The sequence below is a fragment of the Nicotiana attenuata genome, chromosome 7, assembly GCF_001879085.1.
Source record: "Nicotiana attenuata strain UT chromosome 7, NIATTr2, whole genome shotgun sequence".
Classification (NCBI taxonomy): domain Eukaryota; kingdom Viridiplantae; phylum Streptophyta; class Magnoliopsida; order Solanales; family Solanaceae; genus Nicotiana; species Nicotiana attenuata.
In genome coordinates, this window is record NC_031995.1 from 58781004 (window position 1) to 58800906 (window position 19903).

The 19903-nt window shown below is 41.0% G+C and overlaps 2 protein-coding genes across 2 annotated transcripts; both read left to right on the plus strand.

Annotated features, from left to right (window-relative positions):
* On the plus strand, window positions 357–928 carry LOC109230070. The gene is made up of 3 exons (XM_019395603.1): window positions 357–376; window positions 487–775; window positions 863–928. Exons 1-3 carry the CDS (start codon window positions 357–359, stop codon window positions 926–928), a joined length of 375 nt encoding a protein of 124 aa, XP_019251148.1.
* On the plus strand, window positions 16296–19215 carry LOC109230071. Its single transcript, XM_019395604.1, has 7 exons — window positions 16296–16322; window positions 16478–16747; window positions 17538–17963; window positions 18071–18246; window positions 18294–18330; window positions 18430–18537; window positions 18793–19215. Exons 1-7 carry the CDS (start codon window positions 16296–16298, stop codon window positions 19213–19215), a joined length of 1467 nt encoding a protein of 488 aa, XP_019251149.1.

Below are 19903 nucleotides of genomic sequence, written 5' to 3' on the forward strand. Positions count from 1 at the left end.
GCTTCAAACATTTGGCGGCACTTTAATAACAAAACATAAAGCAAGAGTTGTACTTTGTATTATTTATAAGTTAGTTAGTCAGTTAAGTAAGTACATAGTGGAGAGGTTAGTTAGTTGGTGACAGCTAAGCATAAATGGNAGTCTTCCTCTCTTCTCTCACTTCTATCTCGGCTATTTCATTCTTCTTCATCTCTCTTATCTTAATTCTTCATGTTATTAGAGACAAAAGATATAGATTGTTGCTCATAATCGATTCGATACTAACATCTGCTTCGCTATTTCGTTTAGTAATTTTCTTCTACTAAATTCAGTTTTTTTTGTTGAATTTCTTCATCGAAACTCTAATCTGCTCAACAATGGCAGTAGATGAATTGGAGTTAGGAAATACAGCTACTACAGCCGATAATTCTCAAATCTCATTTGATGATGAATTTGAAGATTGAGTTACAGTCGCTGCTACTCAACCTCTATATCTCGCTCCTGCAGATACCAGTGGGATTTCTCTCATCTCTTTTCAACTCACCAGTATGGACAACTTCTCGCTGTGGTATCGTTGTATGAGAATTTCTTTGCTCGGTCGGACAAGCTCAGAATTATGGATGGTAGATGGAAAAAGGAACGATTATGTGAAAAGTATTGGTATCAGTGGGAAAGGTGCAATGCAATTGTGCTTTCATGGTTAATGAATGCAGTTACTCCTAACCTAATTAGTGGAATCGCCTATGCCACCAATGCACATGCAGTATGGATGGATCTACAAGATCGATTTGATAAGGTAAATGACACTCGATGTTACAATTTGCATAGAGAAATTGCTACTCTCAGTTAAGGTACCTTCTCTGCGTCTGTTTACTATTCCAAGCTTAAAGATCTTTGGGATAAAGCTGAGGCACTAGAGCCTAGTCCTGGTTGTGATTGTGTCACTTAAGGGCCGGCCAACCGCTTCTGCGGTCCCAATCCTGCTCTTGCGGGTGCGCTTCTGCGCAGGCCATCTGCTTCTGTGAACCAACCACTCCAGGCCGCTTCCGCTTCTACGACCAGCCTTCCGCATCTGCGACTATGCAGGTGCGGAAATTCCCTTGCACCTACGACCACTGCACACCCCCTTCCCAAGTCGCTTCTCTGCTCCCTGGTTCGCTTCTGCGAGCTCGCACCTGGGATCAAAACTCCGCAAGTGCGATCGCACCAGACCTGGTGCACTATAGCAGTCCTTCAATTCCAAACTTGATCCGTTAACCATCTGAACACCACCCGAAGCCCCCGGGACCTCAACCAAACATACCAAAAAGTCCTAAAACATGATATAAACTTAGTCGATGCCTCAGATTACATTCAACAACAATAAAAACTTTAATCGTACTTCAATTCAAGCCTAATGAAAAACTAGCGAAATCCAACTTCTACGATCGATGCCGAAACCTAACAAATCAATTCCGATCAACCTCAAATTTTGCACACAAGTCATAAATGACATTACAGACCTATTAAAATTTTTGGAACCAAAATTTGAGCCCCATAACCACAAAGTCAACTCTCGGTCAAACTTCTAAATTTCCAAAACTTGTAATTTTCCAACTTTCGCAGTATTAAGCCAAATTCTACTATGGACTTCCAAATAATTATCCGGACACACTCCTAAGTCCAAAATTACCATACGGAGCTACTGGAACCATCATTCCATTCCGGAGTTGTTTACACATAAGTCATCATCCGGTCAATAATTTCAACTTAAGCTTTTAATCTTGGAACTAAGTGTCCCAATTCATTCAGAAACATCCTCGACAAGTCAGATAATCACTATTGAGCATAAAATAAGCACTAAATGGGGGGAACAGGGCTATAATACTCAAAACAACTGGCCGGGTCGTTACATTCTCCCCCTCTTAAACAAACGTACGTCCTCGAGCGGGTTTAGAATCATATGTGGAGTCTCAAATAGGCGTGGATATCTGCTCTGCATATCCCTCTCAGTCCCCCAAGTAGCTTCTCCCACTGGCTGGCCTCTCCACTGTACCTTCACTGAAGCTATGCTCTTCAACCTCAACTTTCAAACTTACAGGTCCAAAATGGCTACCGTCTCCACATCATAAGTCAAATCACCATCTAACTGAACTATACTGAAATCCAAAACAAGAGACGGATCTCCGACATACTTCTGGAGCATGGATACACGAAACACTAGATGAACACCAAATAGACTAGGCGGCAATGCAAATTTATAGGCCACTTCTCCAATCAAAATGCCCAATATACCGAAGGCTCAACTTTCCCTTCTTCTCGAACCTCATAACACCCTTCATAGGCGAAACTCCGAGTAATACCTTCTCCCCCACCATGTATGCAACATCACGAACCTTCCGATCGGCGTAACTCTTCTGTCTAGACTCTGTCGTGCGAAGCCGATCCTAAATCAACTGAACTTTGTCCAAAGCATCCTGAACCAAGTAAGTTCTCAATAGTCTAGCCTCACCTGGCTCAAACCAACCCACCGGAGATCGACACCATCTCCCATGCAAAACCTCATACGGAGCCATCTGAAGTAACTGTTGTTGGCAAACTCTGCAAGCGGTAGAAACAAATCCCAAGGAGCCCCCGAAATCTATAACACAAGCACGTAGCATATCTTCCAATATCTGAATAGTGCGCTCGGACTGTCCGTCCGTCTAAGGGTGAAATATTGTACTCAACTGAACTTGCATGCCTAACTCTCGCTGCAATTCTCTCCAAAACGGTGATGTAAACTGCGTGCCTCGATTTGAAATGATGGACGCTGGCACACCGTGAAGGTGAACAATCTCACGGATATTGACCTCCGCCAACCGCTCCGAACAAAAAGTAGTCCCAAATGGAATAAAATGCACGGACTTGGTCAACCTATCCACTATCACCCAAATGGCATCAAACTTCCTCGAAGTCCGTGGGAGTCCAACTACGAAGTCCATGGTGATACGCTCCCATTTACACTCCAGAATTTCAAGCCTCTGAAGCAATCAGCCCGGTCTCTGGTGCTCGTACTTCACCTGCTGACAATTCAGGCACCGAGCTACAAACCCCACTATATCTTTCTTCATTCTCCTCCACCAATAATGCTGCGTCAAGTCTTGGTACATCTTTATCGCACCCACATGAATGGAATACCGCGAACTGTGGGCCTTTTCAAGAATCAACTCACGCAACCCATCTACATTTGGCACACAAATTCGACCCTGCATCCTCAACACCCCATCATCTCCAATAGTAACATCTTTTGCATCGGCGTGCTGAACGGTGTCCTTCAGGACAAGCAAACGGGGATCATCATACTAGCACTCTCTAATCATATAAGGAAGACCGAGAAACCACACAAGCTAGAACTCGACTGGACTCCAAAACATCTAACGTCACAAACTAATTGGCTAAGGCCTGAACATCTGATGCAAGCAACCTCTCACCAACATAAATAATGCAAGACTACCCATACTCACCGCCTTTCTACTCAAGGCATAGGCCACTATATTGGCCTTACCGGGGTGACACAAAATAGTAATATTGTAGTCCTTTAGCAACTCCAACCATATGCATTGTCTCAAATTTAGATCCTTTTGCTTGAATAAGTGTTGTAGACTCTGGTGATCCATAAATACCTCACAAGACACACCGTAGAGGTAATGCCTCCAAATCTTTAATGCATGAACAATGGATGCCGACTCCAAATCGTGAACAGGATAGTTATTCTCATGTGGGTTCAACTGGCACGAAGCATAAGCAATCACTCTACCCTCTCACATTAAGACACACCCAATATCAATCCTAGAAGCATCACAATACACTGTATAAGAACCTGACGCTGAAGGCAAAACTAGAACTGGAGTCGTGGTCAAGGCAGTCTTGAGCTTCTGAAAGCTCTCTTCACACTCATCCGACCACTGGAATGGAGCACCTTTTTGGGTCAATTTGGTCATAAACGCTGCAATGGACGAGAAGCCCTCTATAAAGCAACGATAATATCCGGTCAAGCCGAAAAAACTCTAAATCTCAGTAGCTGAAGATGGCCTGAGCCAACTCTGAACCGCCTCTATTTTCCTCGAATTTATCTTAATCCCCTCACTAGACACCACGTGTCCCAAGAATGCTACCGAACTAAGACAAAACTCACACTTGGAGAATTTGTCATACAATTTCTTCTCCTTCAGCCTCTGTAGTACAATCCTTAAACGTTGTGCATGCTCCTCCTGGCTACGTGAGTACACCAGGATATCATCAATAAATACTACGACAAACGAATTAAGGTACAACTGGAATACATTGTTCATCAAGTGCATGAATGTTGCTGGGCCGTTGTTCACCCCAAAAGACATCATAAGAAATTCATAGTGACCATAGCGGGTTCTGAATGCCGTCTTTAGAATATCCAAATCCCGAGTTTTCAACTAGTGAGACCCGAACCTCAAATCAATCTTGGTGAATACCCTCGCTCCCAGAAGCTGGTCAAATAAATCATCAATGCTCGGTAAAGGATACTTGTTCTTGATTGTAACTTTGTTTCAGCTGTCTGTAGTCGATGCACATCCGCATAGTACTATCCTTCTTTTTCACAAACAAAACCGGTGCGCCCCAAGGCTACACAATAGGCCTAATAAACCCATTATAAAGAAGTTCCTAAAGCTGCTCTTTCAATAATTTCAACTCAGCTGGTGCCATACGATACGGAGAAATAAAAACGGGCTGAGTGCCCGGCACCAAGTCAATACCAAAATCAATATCCCTGTCGGGTGGCATACCCAGCAGGTCTGCAGGAAATACATCCGGGAAGTCTTGCACTACTGGATCAGAATCAATAGTAGGAGTGTTAGGAGCAACATCCCTCACAAAGGCTAAATGTGACAAGCACCCCTTCCCAACCATCCGTTGGGCCTTCAAATAAGAAATCACCCTGCTGGGAACATAATATGGAGAACCTCTCCACTCGATCCTCAGCAACCTAGGCATATCCAACGTCACGGTCTTAGCGTGACAATCCAGAATATCATGTCATGGAGACAACCAATCCATACCCAAAATCACGTCGAAATCAACCATACTAAGTAATAAGATATCAACTCTAGTCTCCAATCCCCCATTAGTCACCACACATGACCGATACACGCAGTCCACAATAACAGTATCGCACATCATCATAGATATATGAACAGGTGAAACTAAGGACTCACGGGGCATATCTAGACAACGAGCAAAATATGAAGATGCATACGAATATGTGGAACTAGAGTCAAATAATATAGAAGCATCCCTATAGTATACTGGGATAATACATGTGATCATTGAGTCTGAAGCAACAGCATCTGGCCTGGAAGGAATAGAATAAAATTGAGCCTGACCGCCACCTGATCAGCCTCCCCCTCTAGGGTGACCTCTGGCTGCCTGAGCCCCACCCCAAGCTGGCTGGGCGGGTGGCGTAGTAACTGGTGCGAGAGTCGTAGCCTAACTCCTCTGCTTAACTAGACCTCCCAAAATGCGGGGACCATGTCTCTTCACATGAACCAACTCTCTACACTCAAAACAACCCCTCTCGGAAAATAGTGGCAAGTACTGAGGCGGACCCCGAGAACCAGAATAACTGCCAGAAGAACCTGGTGCAGATGTACCCTAAACTGATGGTGCACGAGATGAACTCTGAGCTAGAAGTTCACTGAGAGATGACTGACCCGGTCGAGCATTGTATAAACCATGGCTAGCTGATGTGCTATGATGAACTGGACGAGCCATCTGAGCGGGCCTATAAGGTTGACCCCTACTGTGATAGGACTGTCCCTTAGAAAGAACACTGTTGGAACCACCCGAACCACGAGGCCTCTTGGCCTCCCTCTCCTCACGTTCTTGTATACGGACCATCTCTAGCCGCCGAGCACAATCAACTACCTTGTCGAACTTAGCACCTACTACATTCCCCGGAGTCATAATGAAATGCAACTGATGGTTGAGGCCATTAATGAACCTCCTAATCCTCTCCCTCTCGGCAGGTACCAACCAAACTGCATGACGAGCCAATTCTGAAAACCTCATCTCATACTGGGTCACAAACAGGCCCTCCTGATGTAGCTGCTCGAACTGCCTGTGCAGCTCTTCCCGGCGAGTCTATGGCACAAACTTCTCAAAGAATAAGACGAAGAACTCATGCCATGAAAGTGGCGTAGCACCGACTAGCCTGCTCCTCTCATAAGTCTCCCACAATCTGAAGGCTGCCCCCGTCAGCTGAAAGTAGTAAATGAGACTCCACTAGTCTCCAGAATACCCGTTGTGCGATGAATCCGCTGGGATCTATACTAGAAGTCCTGAGCATCCTCTGACTCAGCTCCACTGAATGATGGACACATGATCCTCCCAAATCTCTCTAGCCTCTTTTGCTCCTCATTAGTCATAATGGGACCCACTTGGGCCTGAGCAACTGTAATCGACTGGGCTGGTAGTACCCCTGGTATATGAAGTCCCTGCACTACCTGCTTCGGAGTACATGTGACGGGAGTATGAGTACCTCCTCGGGCCTGAGACGTGGCTGGTACGGCCTGAGCTGAAATCGCAAGAGCAAGGCCAGTGCAAACAGTCAATATTTGAGCCAAAGCCTCTTGAAGGCCTGGAATCACAATAGGCATAGCTGGTGCCTAAGCTGGTCCCACCGGCTCAACTATATCTGGAATCTGCTACTAAGCTGGAGCATCTGGTGGGTTTATAGGTGCTGCTTTAACTTCTGTATGAGATGCACCTCAGCCTATACCGCGGCCCCGGCCTCTACCATGACCTCGACCTCTCGTGGCCCTAACTGGTGGTAATGGTGGCTATCCACCCGGTCCGGTAGCATGTGTCCTCGCCATCTATGAGAGAATAGAATAACAGAAGTTAGTTCCCGGAATTAACAAATTCGCACCGCATGAATACAAGAAAGTGAAAGCTTCCTAAGGGTTATGTAGCCTCTCGAAGATAAGTACAGACGTATCCGTACCGATCCACAAAACTCTACTAAACCTGCTCATGACTCATGAGACCTATGTAACATAGGCTTTGATACCAACTTGTCACGATCCAAAATCTCACATGTCGTAATGGCGCCTATCTCAATGTCAGGCAAGCCAACAACCAAAATATATCACGAAATTCTTTAAGTTTGAAAATAAAACAACAAATTTACAAGTGTAATCCCATAAATACAGATAAAAATACCGTGTGTCAATACCATACACTCTCAAAACCTAGTGTCATTGAGTGCATGGGGCATCTAAATGACAACATGGTCTGACTGATAAAAACACTATCTAGAAATATTGAACATTACAAATAACTGAAAGGAAAGAGAGTCAAGGTTTGCGGACGCCAATGCAGCTACCATGATAGTCTCCAAAAGCTAAATCTCCAAAATCTAGCAGCCGCCGTGTCCGGAAGTACCTGGATCTGCACACGAAGTGCAGAGTATAGTATGAGTACAACTGGCACAATATACTTAATAAGTAACAATTCTAACCTCTGGGCTAAAAGTAGTTACGAGCTCAACAGGTACAGTCCAATTATAGAAATAACAATACAGAAATGTATGCATGCTTACAAGTTCAACAGTTAAACTCAATACAAGTAAAAATAGATCAAATTTGAATGATACGAGGAATATGACATCTCGATATCTACATGCCAATGTACATGTCGTATGTGATGCAACATAATGAAAGCCTCGCGTACCCACACTCTCAGAGTACTAATGACTCAGTACTGTGTGGGGCAGATCCAGCCCTCAATATAAATAGTAACTGACAGTCTGTCGCTCAGTAATGTATAGGGCAAATCCAACCAAAATATAAATGTTTAGGGCAAATCCAGCCCAGGGCAGATCCAGCCCAAATATAAATAGCAGTTGCGCTCACTGTGGTTGTGCAGACTCCGGAGGGCCAAATCCAGCCCAAGCGTTATAATAAGCTAGATCCAGGCATACATCAATAAAATATGCTGTACCGTGCAACCCAATCCTATAAATATCACTCACAATCATGCCCTCGACCTCACTCAGTCATTAACCTCTCTAGTCTCTTGGGCTCACAATGTCATAAAAATCAGCCCGACATGAAGTATCAATGAATGACAACAGAGACTGAGATATGATATGCAAATGATAGATGTGACTGAGTACGAAATTGTAAATTAAGCAAGTAATTCAACAACACAACCTCTATAGGTCCTAAAAATATTGGCATATAGCCTAAGCATGATTTAAACATGCGCCCCAGCTCAATTTCTCTAACACGTGCAGGATATGTGGATAATGACACGATTATTTGATTATACAACTCTACGGAATCAATTAAGTCACAATTTCTATGGTGAACGCCCACACGCCCGTCACCTAGCATGTGCGTCACCTACAAACCAATTACACAACACGTAATTCGGGGATTTATACCCTCAGAACCAAGTTTAGAAGTGTTACTTACCTCAAGTCGTGCAAATTCCTACTCAAATATGCTCTTGCCTTGCGAATTGGCCTCCGAACGTCTCGAATCTTGTCACAAATAATTCGACACAATCAACACGAAGTATAGGAATCAATTCAATGAAAATGCTAAGTCTCGAAATAAAATCCGAAAAGTCAACTCAAAAATCAACAGTGGGGCCCACATCTCAGAACCTGACAAAAGTTACAAAATATGAACGTCCATTCGACCACGAGTCCAACCATACCAAATTTACCAAATTCCGACATCAAATCGACCTCCAAATCCTAAATTCTTGTTTTCAAATCCCTAGTCCAATATTCCTAATTTACACCTTAAAATCACATAAACTAGGGGTAAAATTCGCTGAGAATTCAATATTATCAACTAAAAATGGTCACAAGTGATTTACCACAAGAATTCCCATGAAATCTCGCTCAAAAATCGCCCAAAAACGTGATTGAAAAGTCCAAAAATGAGAAAAATATCAGACCCCTTCTAAATGCATAATGTCCAGAAGTTTCGCTTCTAGGGTCCAAAAATCTGTTTCTGCGGTATGGCTTTTGGGTTAAAAATCTGCATATGCGGAAGTCACTTAAGAGCCGGCCATTCGCTTCTGCGGTACCAATCACGCTCCTGGGGGTGCGCTTCTGCGCAAGGCCATCCACTTCTGCGAACCAACCACTCCAGGCCCCTTGTACTTCTGCGACCAGCCTTCCGCATCTGCGACCACGTAGGTGCGCTCTCACGACCCAAACCGATGGGCCGAGACGAATGCCCGAGTCCTACCTGTCAGACACCCTTAAGCATGCAACTAACATATAAACATGAATAATTTCTGCTGAATTACGAGAATAACCTACATGAGGAAAACCTGTCCAAAGGACATATATACATATACGTGCGGAATACAGTGGGCAAGCCGGCAAGGCTGCTATATACAACTATATACCCAAAATTGGAAGCTGTCAAGGCCACATACTATCCAACTATATATAACTGTCTACAGACCTCTAATATAAATACAAGTGTACAAATACGGGACTGAGCCATGCCCTACCCATATATATATATATATATATATATATATATATATACATACAAGCATATCGTACCAAAATCAANAAGTAAATAGCCTCCGAGTTGAGTTGGGTTTGGCTCAGCAAGGACATGCCAACCTGGTGGAACAGGTAAAGATTTTTGAAGTTAGTAATGACGAGCTAGACATGGCGACTAACGGTCAAAACCCGCAGGTCCAACAAAAGCTTGACCGGATTGGCCAACTCCAAGCCGAGATGGACGTAATCAAGGCAAAGGCCGAAGAGTGGAAAGGCAAGATGGATCGCTTGGCTTCGAAAAAGGAGACTGACCGGGAGCAGGTTGCCTCGGCGGAGACCCAACTTTGAGCAGCAAGGGAGAAAGCTGAGGCCCGGTCCCTAAAAATTGAAGGCCTTTAGTCTCCACTGGAGTCAGTTATTGCCGAGCAGGATACCCTTGTCAAGGATCTTAAAGCATCCAAGTCAGTGGAGGAAGTAACCAGGGCCAATGCCGAAGAGATGGTGGCCCGGTACAAAGTTAACGCCGAGGCAGCCCAGGACCGCCTGAAAGGCCTTGTTGAATACAAGAAGTGGCAGTCACGAAGGGAGGCTATCGAGGAAGTTCATGACTGGGGTCTCGAGCTATCGGGCGAGATCGAAAATGCTAAGAGGCTCAAAGCCAAAGCCAAGAAGTCGGCATACCTCGAGGATGAGGAAGGCTCCGAGGGTTTCGGCGGATCTGAGGATGAAGAAGCCCACGATGGTCCTGGTGATGGGGCGGACTGCGGCGAAGATTAAGGCTAGGTGCCTTACATATTTTCTTCGTTTTTGTACTTTTGTATTTTTCGTTGAGGCCGTTGTGCCTTTGTAAAGATCTTTACATATATATATATATATATATATATATATATATATATATACAAGCATACCGTACCAAAATCAAAAGCAACTCAGGGTCAAGTGGAGCACGCCAACTCTCGCTGATCAAGGATCTTAAGAAGGGGGACCCTCGACTTGCCTACTTGCACCTGCGGGCACGAAACGCAGCCCCTGGGATATAGAGTGTCAGTACGAATAATGTATTGAGTATGTAAGGCATGAAAATCAGTACATAAAAGACATAGATGAAACATGGAATAAAGGAATCCATCTGTAAGTCTGAATAACTTTGTAAATTCTGAAACATTTATAATGTCATGCACGTGCATATAAATGTCGTATCATGAATAGATATAGGTGTACATAATATCATCAAGCCTCTAAGGGTATCCTATCATATCGTCTCGGCCACTGTGGGCAACATCATCAACATATACAAACTGATCAGGTGGTGGTGCGTATATAACGCCGTAACCTTTTTCCCATATATATATATATATATATATATATATATATATATATACACGTATATAATGCCATCTGGTCATGGGTCAATGTACGTGTATAAATGAATGAAATGCATAAAAATATGTAAGAATCTCAATATTCCTTTCATATAAAATTTATCAACTGCGTATTATTCTGAGCCCCATGAACAGAATATATAATAACATGTCACATGGGGAATCAAGAACACAGAGACCCCTAGTATTTCTATGAATAGAGTAGTTTATGAAAACTGTGTGTTTGCTTGTTTCTTCTGTATAACTTGGATCATGCCAAAAAGAAAGAAGGGATAGCCTTAACATACCCGGAGTAGGGAAAAATCCGTATGATACTCTTGGAAAAGGTTGCACCGTACTCTTTTAGAACCGCAAAATTTTTACGTTGTTAAGCTTCTAATAATTCTCGTTGGATTTGGTTGAAGAAATTTCGCTGCTACTGTTTTGTAGGAATACTCACGAAATTGGTAACAATTTGAACAAAGTTACCTACTAATCTCTAATGCTACTGACTGTCTATATGGTTTGTATGATAAGTCTTAGAGTTAAGGTGTCTTGTATTTAATGAATTAAGTTGCCACCTAATAAGAAATGACTAGGAGTCATTTGCTTAAGGAGTGGCCTGCTGCCACGTGGGGGTGGGGTTCATTTAAATCTTTATCCACTTATTAGGTCTTGTCCCGTTACCCGGCAATTAACCAATTACCCACATAATTAAGAATTGCCTTAAATTACTTAAAATTCTACTCATTTTTAATATACTTTATACATCATAATATCATGTTCATAAGGTACCTTGTATGGTACTAGTCCATAAATATCTGATATTATAGCTCGGACCGTATTTTACCCCAAATCGACAACCTTCAACGAAACTCGCTTACCATTTATCCTCCATGGCACTTATTTATCGCTTGGGATAAATAGCATAAATATGCTAACCTCAAGATAATCTCATCCCCGAGTCTCTGTCAATTAACTGAAGACGAAACTTTATCGTATGAGAAACGCAAGATGTAACATGCGGAAATTCGCTCGCACCTGAGACCACTACACACCCCCTTCCCAGGCCACTTCTGTGCTACCTGGTTCGCTTCTGCGAACTCGCACCTGCGATCAAAACACCGCAGGTGCGATCGCACCAGACCTGGTGTACTACAGCAGTCCTTCAATTCCAAACATGATCTGTTAACCATCTGAACTCCACCTGAGGCTCCCACGACCTCAACCAAACATACCAACAAGTCCTAAAACATAATACAAACTTAGTCGATGCCTCAAATTACATTAAAAATACTAAAAACACGAATTGCACCCCAATTCAAGCCTAATGAAAACTAATGAATTCAACTTCTATGATCGATGTCGAAACCTATCAAATCAATTTCGATTGACCTTAAATTTTGCCCAAAATTCATAAATGAAATAACGAACCTATTAAAATTTCTGAAACTAAAATACGAGTTCGATAACCACAAAGTCAACTCTTGGTTAAACTTTTAAATTTCCAAAACTTCTAATTTCCCAACTTTTGCCGTTTCAAGCCAAATTCGACTACGGACTTCCAAATAATTACCCGGACACACTCCCAAGTCCAAAATTACCATACAAAGCTTTTGGAACCATTGAAATTCTATTCCGAAGTCGTTTACTCATAAGTCATCATCCGGTCAATTATTTTAACTTAAGCTTTTAATCTTGAAACTAAGTGTCTCAATTCATTCTAAAACATCTACGACAAGTCACATAATCACAATTGAGCATAAAATAAGCAGTAAATGGGGGGAGCAGGGATGTGATACTCAAAACGACCGGCTGAGTCGTTATATCTAGCTACTAAGAAGATCCACATTTCCGGAGATGTAGTCTTTAATGAGTTCATTTTTCCCTTTGAAGGTAGCATGAATGCATCTTCTCAACCTTATGTTCCTCATTTAGTACCCTTCATTGAGTCCTCACATGAACAATCTTCTAGTGACACAAACATTGCACAACACTTGTTTGATGTCCTGATTGATCAAAGGACTTCCGATATCACAAACAACTCTATGTCACCTGCACCTGTTGTTTCCCCATCACCTTCTACAGTACCTATGTCTCCATTGCCTTATTCACCACAATATTATACCGAACAATCCTCTGCAGAACCTTTACGATTGAGACAATCTTAAAGAACATATAGCCACCTGGTTATTTACAAGATTATGTACATTCTCTTCCCAACCTTAAACAAAATTGTGTTTCCCTTAATGCTTTGGTTTCTATGAATCACCACATTGCCTCTGATCTACTAACTCCTAATAGTCAGGTTCTTGTGAGAAATGTTTGTCATGACAGGGAACCATCATCATCTGAGGAGGCAGCTATTGTCCTTGCATGGCAAGTTGCAATGACACAAGAGTTTGAAGCATTACATTCCAATCAGACATGGGACCTAGTTCCATTGCCACCTGGGAAGCAGGCAATAGGTTGCAAATGCATCTACAAGGTGAAGCATAAGGCTGATGGCAGCATTGAAAGGTTTAAAGCTAGATTGGTTATCAAAGGTTACACTCAGCAGGCAGGAATTGATTACATAGAAACTTTTTCACCAGTGGTGAAGATGACAACAATGAGNTTTCTTATTTCAACTTTCTCCCGATAGTGCACCTTTTTGTTGGAAATAGCCAATTAACATGGAGGATCCTTTAGTATTAACTACAAAGTTTTTTAAGACAAAAGTAGAGTAGTCAAGAACAATTATAATTCATTTGGAAGTCCTTACACAATCAATTTTGGGTCATGTATATTCTCAAACAACTTTTAAATCATTTTTATAATTGAAGTGAATAATAAAGAGATGCTTAAGAAAAATTCCACTCACAAAGATCTTTTTTTAAGATTCAATATCAGCATGTCCCTCCTAACTCTTGGGCTGCACGCATGAAAATTTGCAAAAAGTTCCAACTTGTAAGGGAAGAAAAACAAACAAGAAGCTGAAAATAGCAGTCCATACATATGAGAGTTTACCACTTGTAATAGTTGTGAGAATTTTCATGGTCCGTCTTCCACTTTCTCTTTTCTTGTTCCTGAATGTTTGTAGTAATACTAATAATGATAACCTATAACAAGAAAAAAGAAAATACAGAGTGTTTAGGCTATGCGTGCTTAAACCAAACCAGCAAACTAAATTTGATGAATAAATCGAGTCAAACCGACTTTATTTGATTTGGTTTGACATTAACAAAACAAAAGCCAAACTAAGCTGAACCAAATTAACATCACGTATATACTGGTTTCAAAGTTTTTACACACAAAAATATTCATTATAATCTAATTTGTAAATACTTTTCAAAATACTGCATAGTTTTTTATTTTTTGACACATTGTTACAAGTTTTGGCTTATATGTTGGAAAAAGCCAACAAACCTGTTACTATGTTAGCAACAAGCTAGCAGGAAGATGAAAGTGATGATGGTTTGTAACTTTGTTATATTATAACTTCTTTTTTATCTCTTAAAATCATATTCCGATTTTCTTAGATATGTTAGTTGCCAATGCACAAAATGTAGCCTGTAATTTATTGGATGGGTCAGCTAAAGTTCTGCTTATTTTTGCAAAATTATAATTGCAAAAGCTTTCAACTTTTTATTGTTGTGAAACAACGGACACGTTAGCTTTCCTTATTTGCTTAGGCGCTTCAAACATTTAGCGGCACTTTAGTAACAAAACATAAAGCAAGAGTTGTAATTTGTATTATTTATAAGTTAGTTAGTCAGTTAAGTAAGTACATAGTGGAGAGGTTAGTTAGTTGGTGACAGCTAAGCATAAATGGAGTATATATTAGTCACGTGTACTTCATTTTCTTTTTTTGAGCTTCAATAAAACAGTTCCACAACAGAGTCTTCCTCCTCTCTTCTCATTCTATCTCTGCATTTTATCTTCTTCATCTCTCTTTATCTTAATTCTTCATGGTATTAGAGCAAAAAGATATAGATTGTAGCTCATAATCGATTCGATCTAACATCTGCTTCGCATTCTCTGAATTTTCTTCTCAAATTCATTTTTTTGTTCAATTTTTTCATCGAAACTCTAATCTGCTCAACAATGGCAGTAGATGAATTGGAGTTAGGAGATACAGCTACTACAACCGATAATTCTCAAATCTCATTTGATGATGAATTTGAAGATTGAGTTACAGTCGCTGCTACTCAACCTCTATATCTCGCTCCTGCAGATACCAGTGGGATTTCTCTCATCTCTTTTCAACTCACCAGTATGGACAACTTCTCGCTGTGGTATCGTTGTATGAGAATTGCTTTGCTCGGTCGGACAAGCTCAGAATTATGGATGGTAGATGGAAAAAGGAACGATTATGTGAAAAGTATTGGTATCAGTGGGAAAGGTGCAATGCAATTGTGCTTTCATGGTTAATGAATGTAGTTACTCCCAACCTAATTAATGGAATCGCCTATGCCACCAATGCACATGCAGTATGGATGGATCTACAAGAGCGATTTGATAAGGTAAATGACACTCGATGTTATAATTTGCATAGAGAAATTGCTACACTCAGTCAAGGTACCTTCTCTGCGTCTGTTTACTATTCCAAGCTTAAAGATCTTTGGGATGAAGCTGAGGCACTAGAGCCTAGTCCTGGTTGTGATTGTGTTAAGTCTAGTGATTTCATTGTGCATTTGCACAAACAGAAACTTTATCAATTTTTCATGGGCTTGAATGATTCCTATTCACAAGCACGCAGCCAAATACTTATGATGAAGCAAGTACCCTCTGTCAATCAAGCTTATGCTATGCTAGTTAGTGATGAAAGTCAAAGAGCTGTAACAGCCACATCTGGTATTCTAGGTCCTCTACCTAATATACATGCTAGTCACTATGAATCTACAGCATTTCATAGTTCTAAACCAACTGGAGGTCAGAAATTTAGAAAAGATTATAACATACAGTGTGAGTTTTACAAGCTTAAGGGACATAGCAAAGAGAATTGCTATAAGATCATTGGATATCCACCTGACTAAAAATACAAGAAGAAAGGGGGAGCACCTACCACTGCCAGTAATGCTTACAATGTGTTTTCTGAGACTAACAATGTTGTAAAGAATTCCACACCTCAAATGTGTGTGACTACAGGCTGCATTCTAGAATCATCTCACATGCACACTACAGATGGCAATAGTGCAGGTAATGCTGCAGCTTCATCTGCATCAATGAATCAGGAACTTCCACTGGCTCCATTAACTCTTACTAGGAACCAGTATGATCAAATACTTCAGTTTCTCAACAAGGCATCCTGTTCTTCATATACTGCTAATGCTGAAGGTATAAGTACTGCATTCTTAGCTACTGATACTATTGAAGAGTAGATTATTGACACATGTGCAACTGATCATATGGTCTCTGATCTTAGCCTGTTAACCTCATTTAATATGGTTTATCCTCCTTACTCTAAGAAGGTATTCTAACCTAATGGTGATGTTTCATATGTTAAGCATGTTGGTACTAGTGTTATCTCAGACAAGAGTGTTATAAAAAATGTGCTTCATATACCACAATTCAAGTTTAACTTGATGTCTGTATCAAAGGTAATTAAAGAGCTGCAGTGTTTCAGGAACTCTTCAGTGGGAGGGTGAAGGCGACTGGTAGAGAAGATAAAGGTCTCTACATATTACCCTCTTGGAGCTCTTTAACTGTCAATAAGCATACTGCAGAAACGTCACTAGCAGCCACACAGAATAAGGATATGTTCACTAAGAGAACACCTAAAAATGTGGATCTCAAGCTATGGCACAAAAGACTTGGTCATGTGTCTTCCTCAGTTCTAAACAAACTATTTTTAATAAAGCGGGAGAGCTATGTTTCTGTTGTAAAAGACTGTTCTGTTTGTCCTTGTGCTCGACTGACTAGACTACCTTTTCCTAGTAGTACAAATAAAAGTGCATCTTCTTTTGACTTACTATGTTTGGATGTATGGGGACCCTATAACACTGCAACTATTGATGGTAATAGATACTTCTTAACTGTAGTGGATGACTACTCTAGAATGACTTGAATTTTTCTCTTAAAACTCAAATCGGATGTATGTGTTGTCGTACATGATTTCTTGATGTATGTGAAAACTCAGTTTGACAAACAGGTTAAGTGTGTTAGGACTGATAATGGATCTAAATTTGTTAATTCTGTCTGTCATACTTTGTTCGACAACATTGGCATTATCCATCAAAGAACCAGTGTTTATACTCCTTGGCAAAATGGAGTTGATAAGAGAAAACATAGGCATATTTTAGAAGTATACATAGCTCTAAGGTTTTAAGGTTGCATTCCTTTAAAGTTTTGGGGACACTGTGTGTTGACAATTGTTTATCTCAACAACAGGATTCCGTCCTCACAGCTAGGTCATAAGTCTCCTTATGAGTTATTATGAGTTATTATACAGGAACAAGCCTTTGATTGGACATCTCAGGGTCCTAGGTTGCCTGTGCTATGCCAAGATTGTCAATGAGACTGATAAACTTCAACCAAAAGCTATCATTGTTGTTCACATGGGCTACTCTTCTTCACATAAGGGATACATTCTTTTTAACTTGTCAACTAACTCCTTTTTTGTTAATAGAGATGTAACATTCAGGGAGGATATCTTTCTATTTCAGCAGTTCTCCTCTCACAAATAGTCTGTGTTCCCTGATACATCTTCTTCTGCCTTACCACATATTACTGAGCAATGGTATGCTCAAGATGCTTCAGCAGGATCCAACCAGAACTCTACTGCACATGACTCTTCAGTCTTACCATATGCAGCCTCTTCCTCTCCTAGCAGCACTGAATCAAGTGCAAGCTCATTACCAACTGCTGCACCACCAAGTGTTGATGTCTCTCAAGTTGGTTCTCCTGCCCTTAGGAGATCAGCCAGAGACAAGCATCCACCATTATGGATGAAGAACTTTGTTTCTCTTCATGCCAATCAACACACTCCTTATGGCCTAACGACCTATATGTGCTATGATCACTTGTCTCCTCTTTATCAGGCTTTCATTGCCTCTTCCTCTTCTGAGGTTGAGCCAGTTTCTTATGCTGAAGCAATCAAGGACCACAGATGGGTAGCTGCTATGAAATATGAGATTTCTGCATTAGAGGATAATCATACTTGGGATGTTGTGACCTTACCTCCTGTCAAGAAACTCATTGGATGTAAATGGGTATAAAGTATAAAGCATCTGGTGAAATTGGCAGGTTCAACGCCAGGCTAGTTGCCAAAGGCTATAACCAGAGAGAAGGCATTGACTATCAGGAGACTTTCTCTCCTGTTGTCAAGATGGTTACAGTCAGAACAATTCTTTCCATTGCTGTTGTGCAACACGGGCACATTCATCAAATGGATATGTAAAATGCTTTTCTCCAATGTTATCTTCATGATGAGATCTACATAGACCTGCCTCAGAGCTTTGTGGGTCAGGGGAGCAGCAGGTATGTAGACTCCTCAAATCCCTATATGGTCTCAAGCAGGACTCTAGACAATGAAATGCAAAGCTTTCAGAGGTTGTGTTACAGTTTGGTTTCACTCAGAGTCAACATGACCATTCTCTGTTCATAGAAGGATCAGGAGATGACCTTGAACTCATCCTAGTCTATGTTGATGATATCCAAGCAGGGAATTTTAATGCACCAGAGAAAGTACACTCTAGAACTTATCTCTGAGCTAGGACTGGGAGCAGCAAAGCCAACAACTACACCACTTGAAACAAAGGCAAGGCTCACTACAAAGAGTTTGATGATCACCTGGCTGGTCCAAGCCAGGGAGAGGATGAGTTACTATTTGATGCAAGCTCTTATCAGAGGCTTATAGGCAAGCTACTCTACTTAACCATAACAAGATCAGACGTTGCATTCAGTGTGAAAACCTGAAGTCAATTTCTGCATCAACCAAAGAAATCACATCTTGAAGCTGCCGTAAGAGTGGTCAAGTATGTAAAGAATCATCCTGGACAAGGAGTACTTCTTTCAAGTAAAGCAGACAAAAGGATCAGAGCCTACTCTAATGCTGATTGGGCAGCCTATCCACATTCTCGCAAATCTATAACAGGGATTCTTGTCAAGTTTAGTGATTCACTAATATCTTGGAAATCTAATAAACAAAGCACCATATCTAGAAGCTCAGGTGAGTCAGAATATAGTAGCCTAGCCTCTACAAATGCAGAGTTAACATGGATTTTGGCGCTATTCAAAGAAGTTGGAATAGAGGTGGAACTTTCAGTTGAGGTTCATATTGACAGCAAAGCAGCAATGCAAATAGCAGCCAATCCAGTGTTCCATCAGAGAACCAAGCATATAGAGATTGACTGCACTTTGTAAGAGAAAAAAATACAAAAAGAGCTGATAAGAACTGAGTATATTCCCACCAAAGAGCAACCAACAGATTTGCTAACCAAAGGACTAAGCAGAGTTCAACACGATATCTGTGTTCCAAGCTAGGGATGCTTATTGTGTACCTAGCTTGAGGGGGAGTGTTGAGAGTAACAAAACTTAAAGCAAGAGATGTACTTTGTATTATTTATAAGTTGTTTAGTCAGTTAAGTAAGTAGTTAGTGGATAGGTTAGTTAGTTGGTGACAGCTAAGCATAGATGGTGTATATATTAGTCACGTGTACTTCATTTTCTTTTTTGAGCTTCAATGAAACAGTTCCACAACAGAGTCTTCCTCCTCTCTTCTCATTTTATCTCTGCATGTCATGTCCTTCATCTCTCTTTCTCTTAATTCTTCACTTTGACCTAGCAGGACACAACAATTAAAATTTAACAGTGTTACAAATTTTTCTAGGACATCACATCACCATAAAATTTACTTGTATGTTATTGGCTTTGAATGATCACCTTTTAGCATCTCTCATGCACAATAATATTGAAAAAAAACTAAGGTACCGAAAAAAATTGAAACCAAAATTAGACGTCGATTTATGTTAGTCTGATTTAATTTATAACTTTAACAAATTGACATAGTTGATCTGGTTTTATTTTAGAAAAAAATCGAGTCAAGGTGACC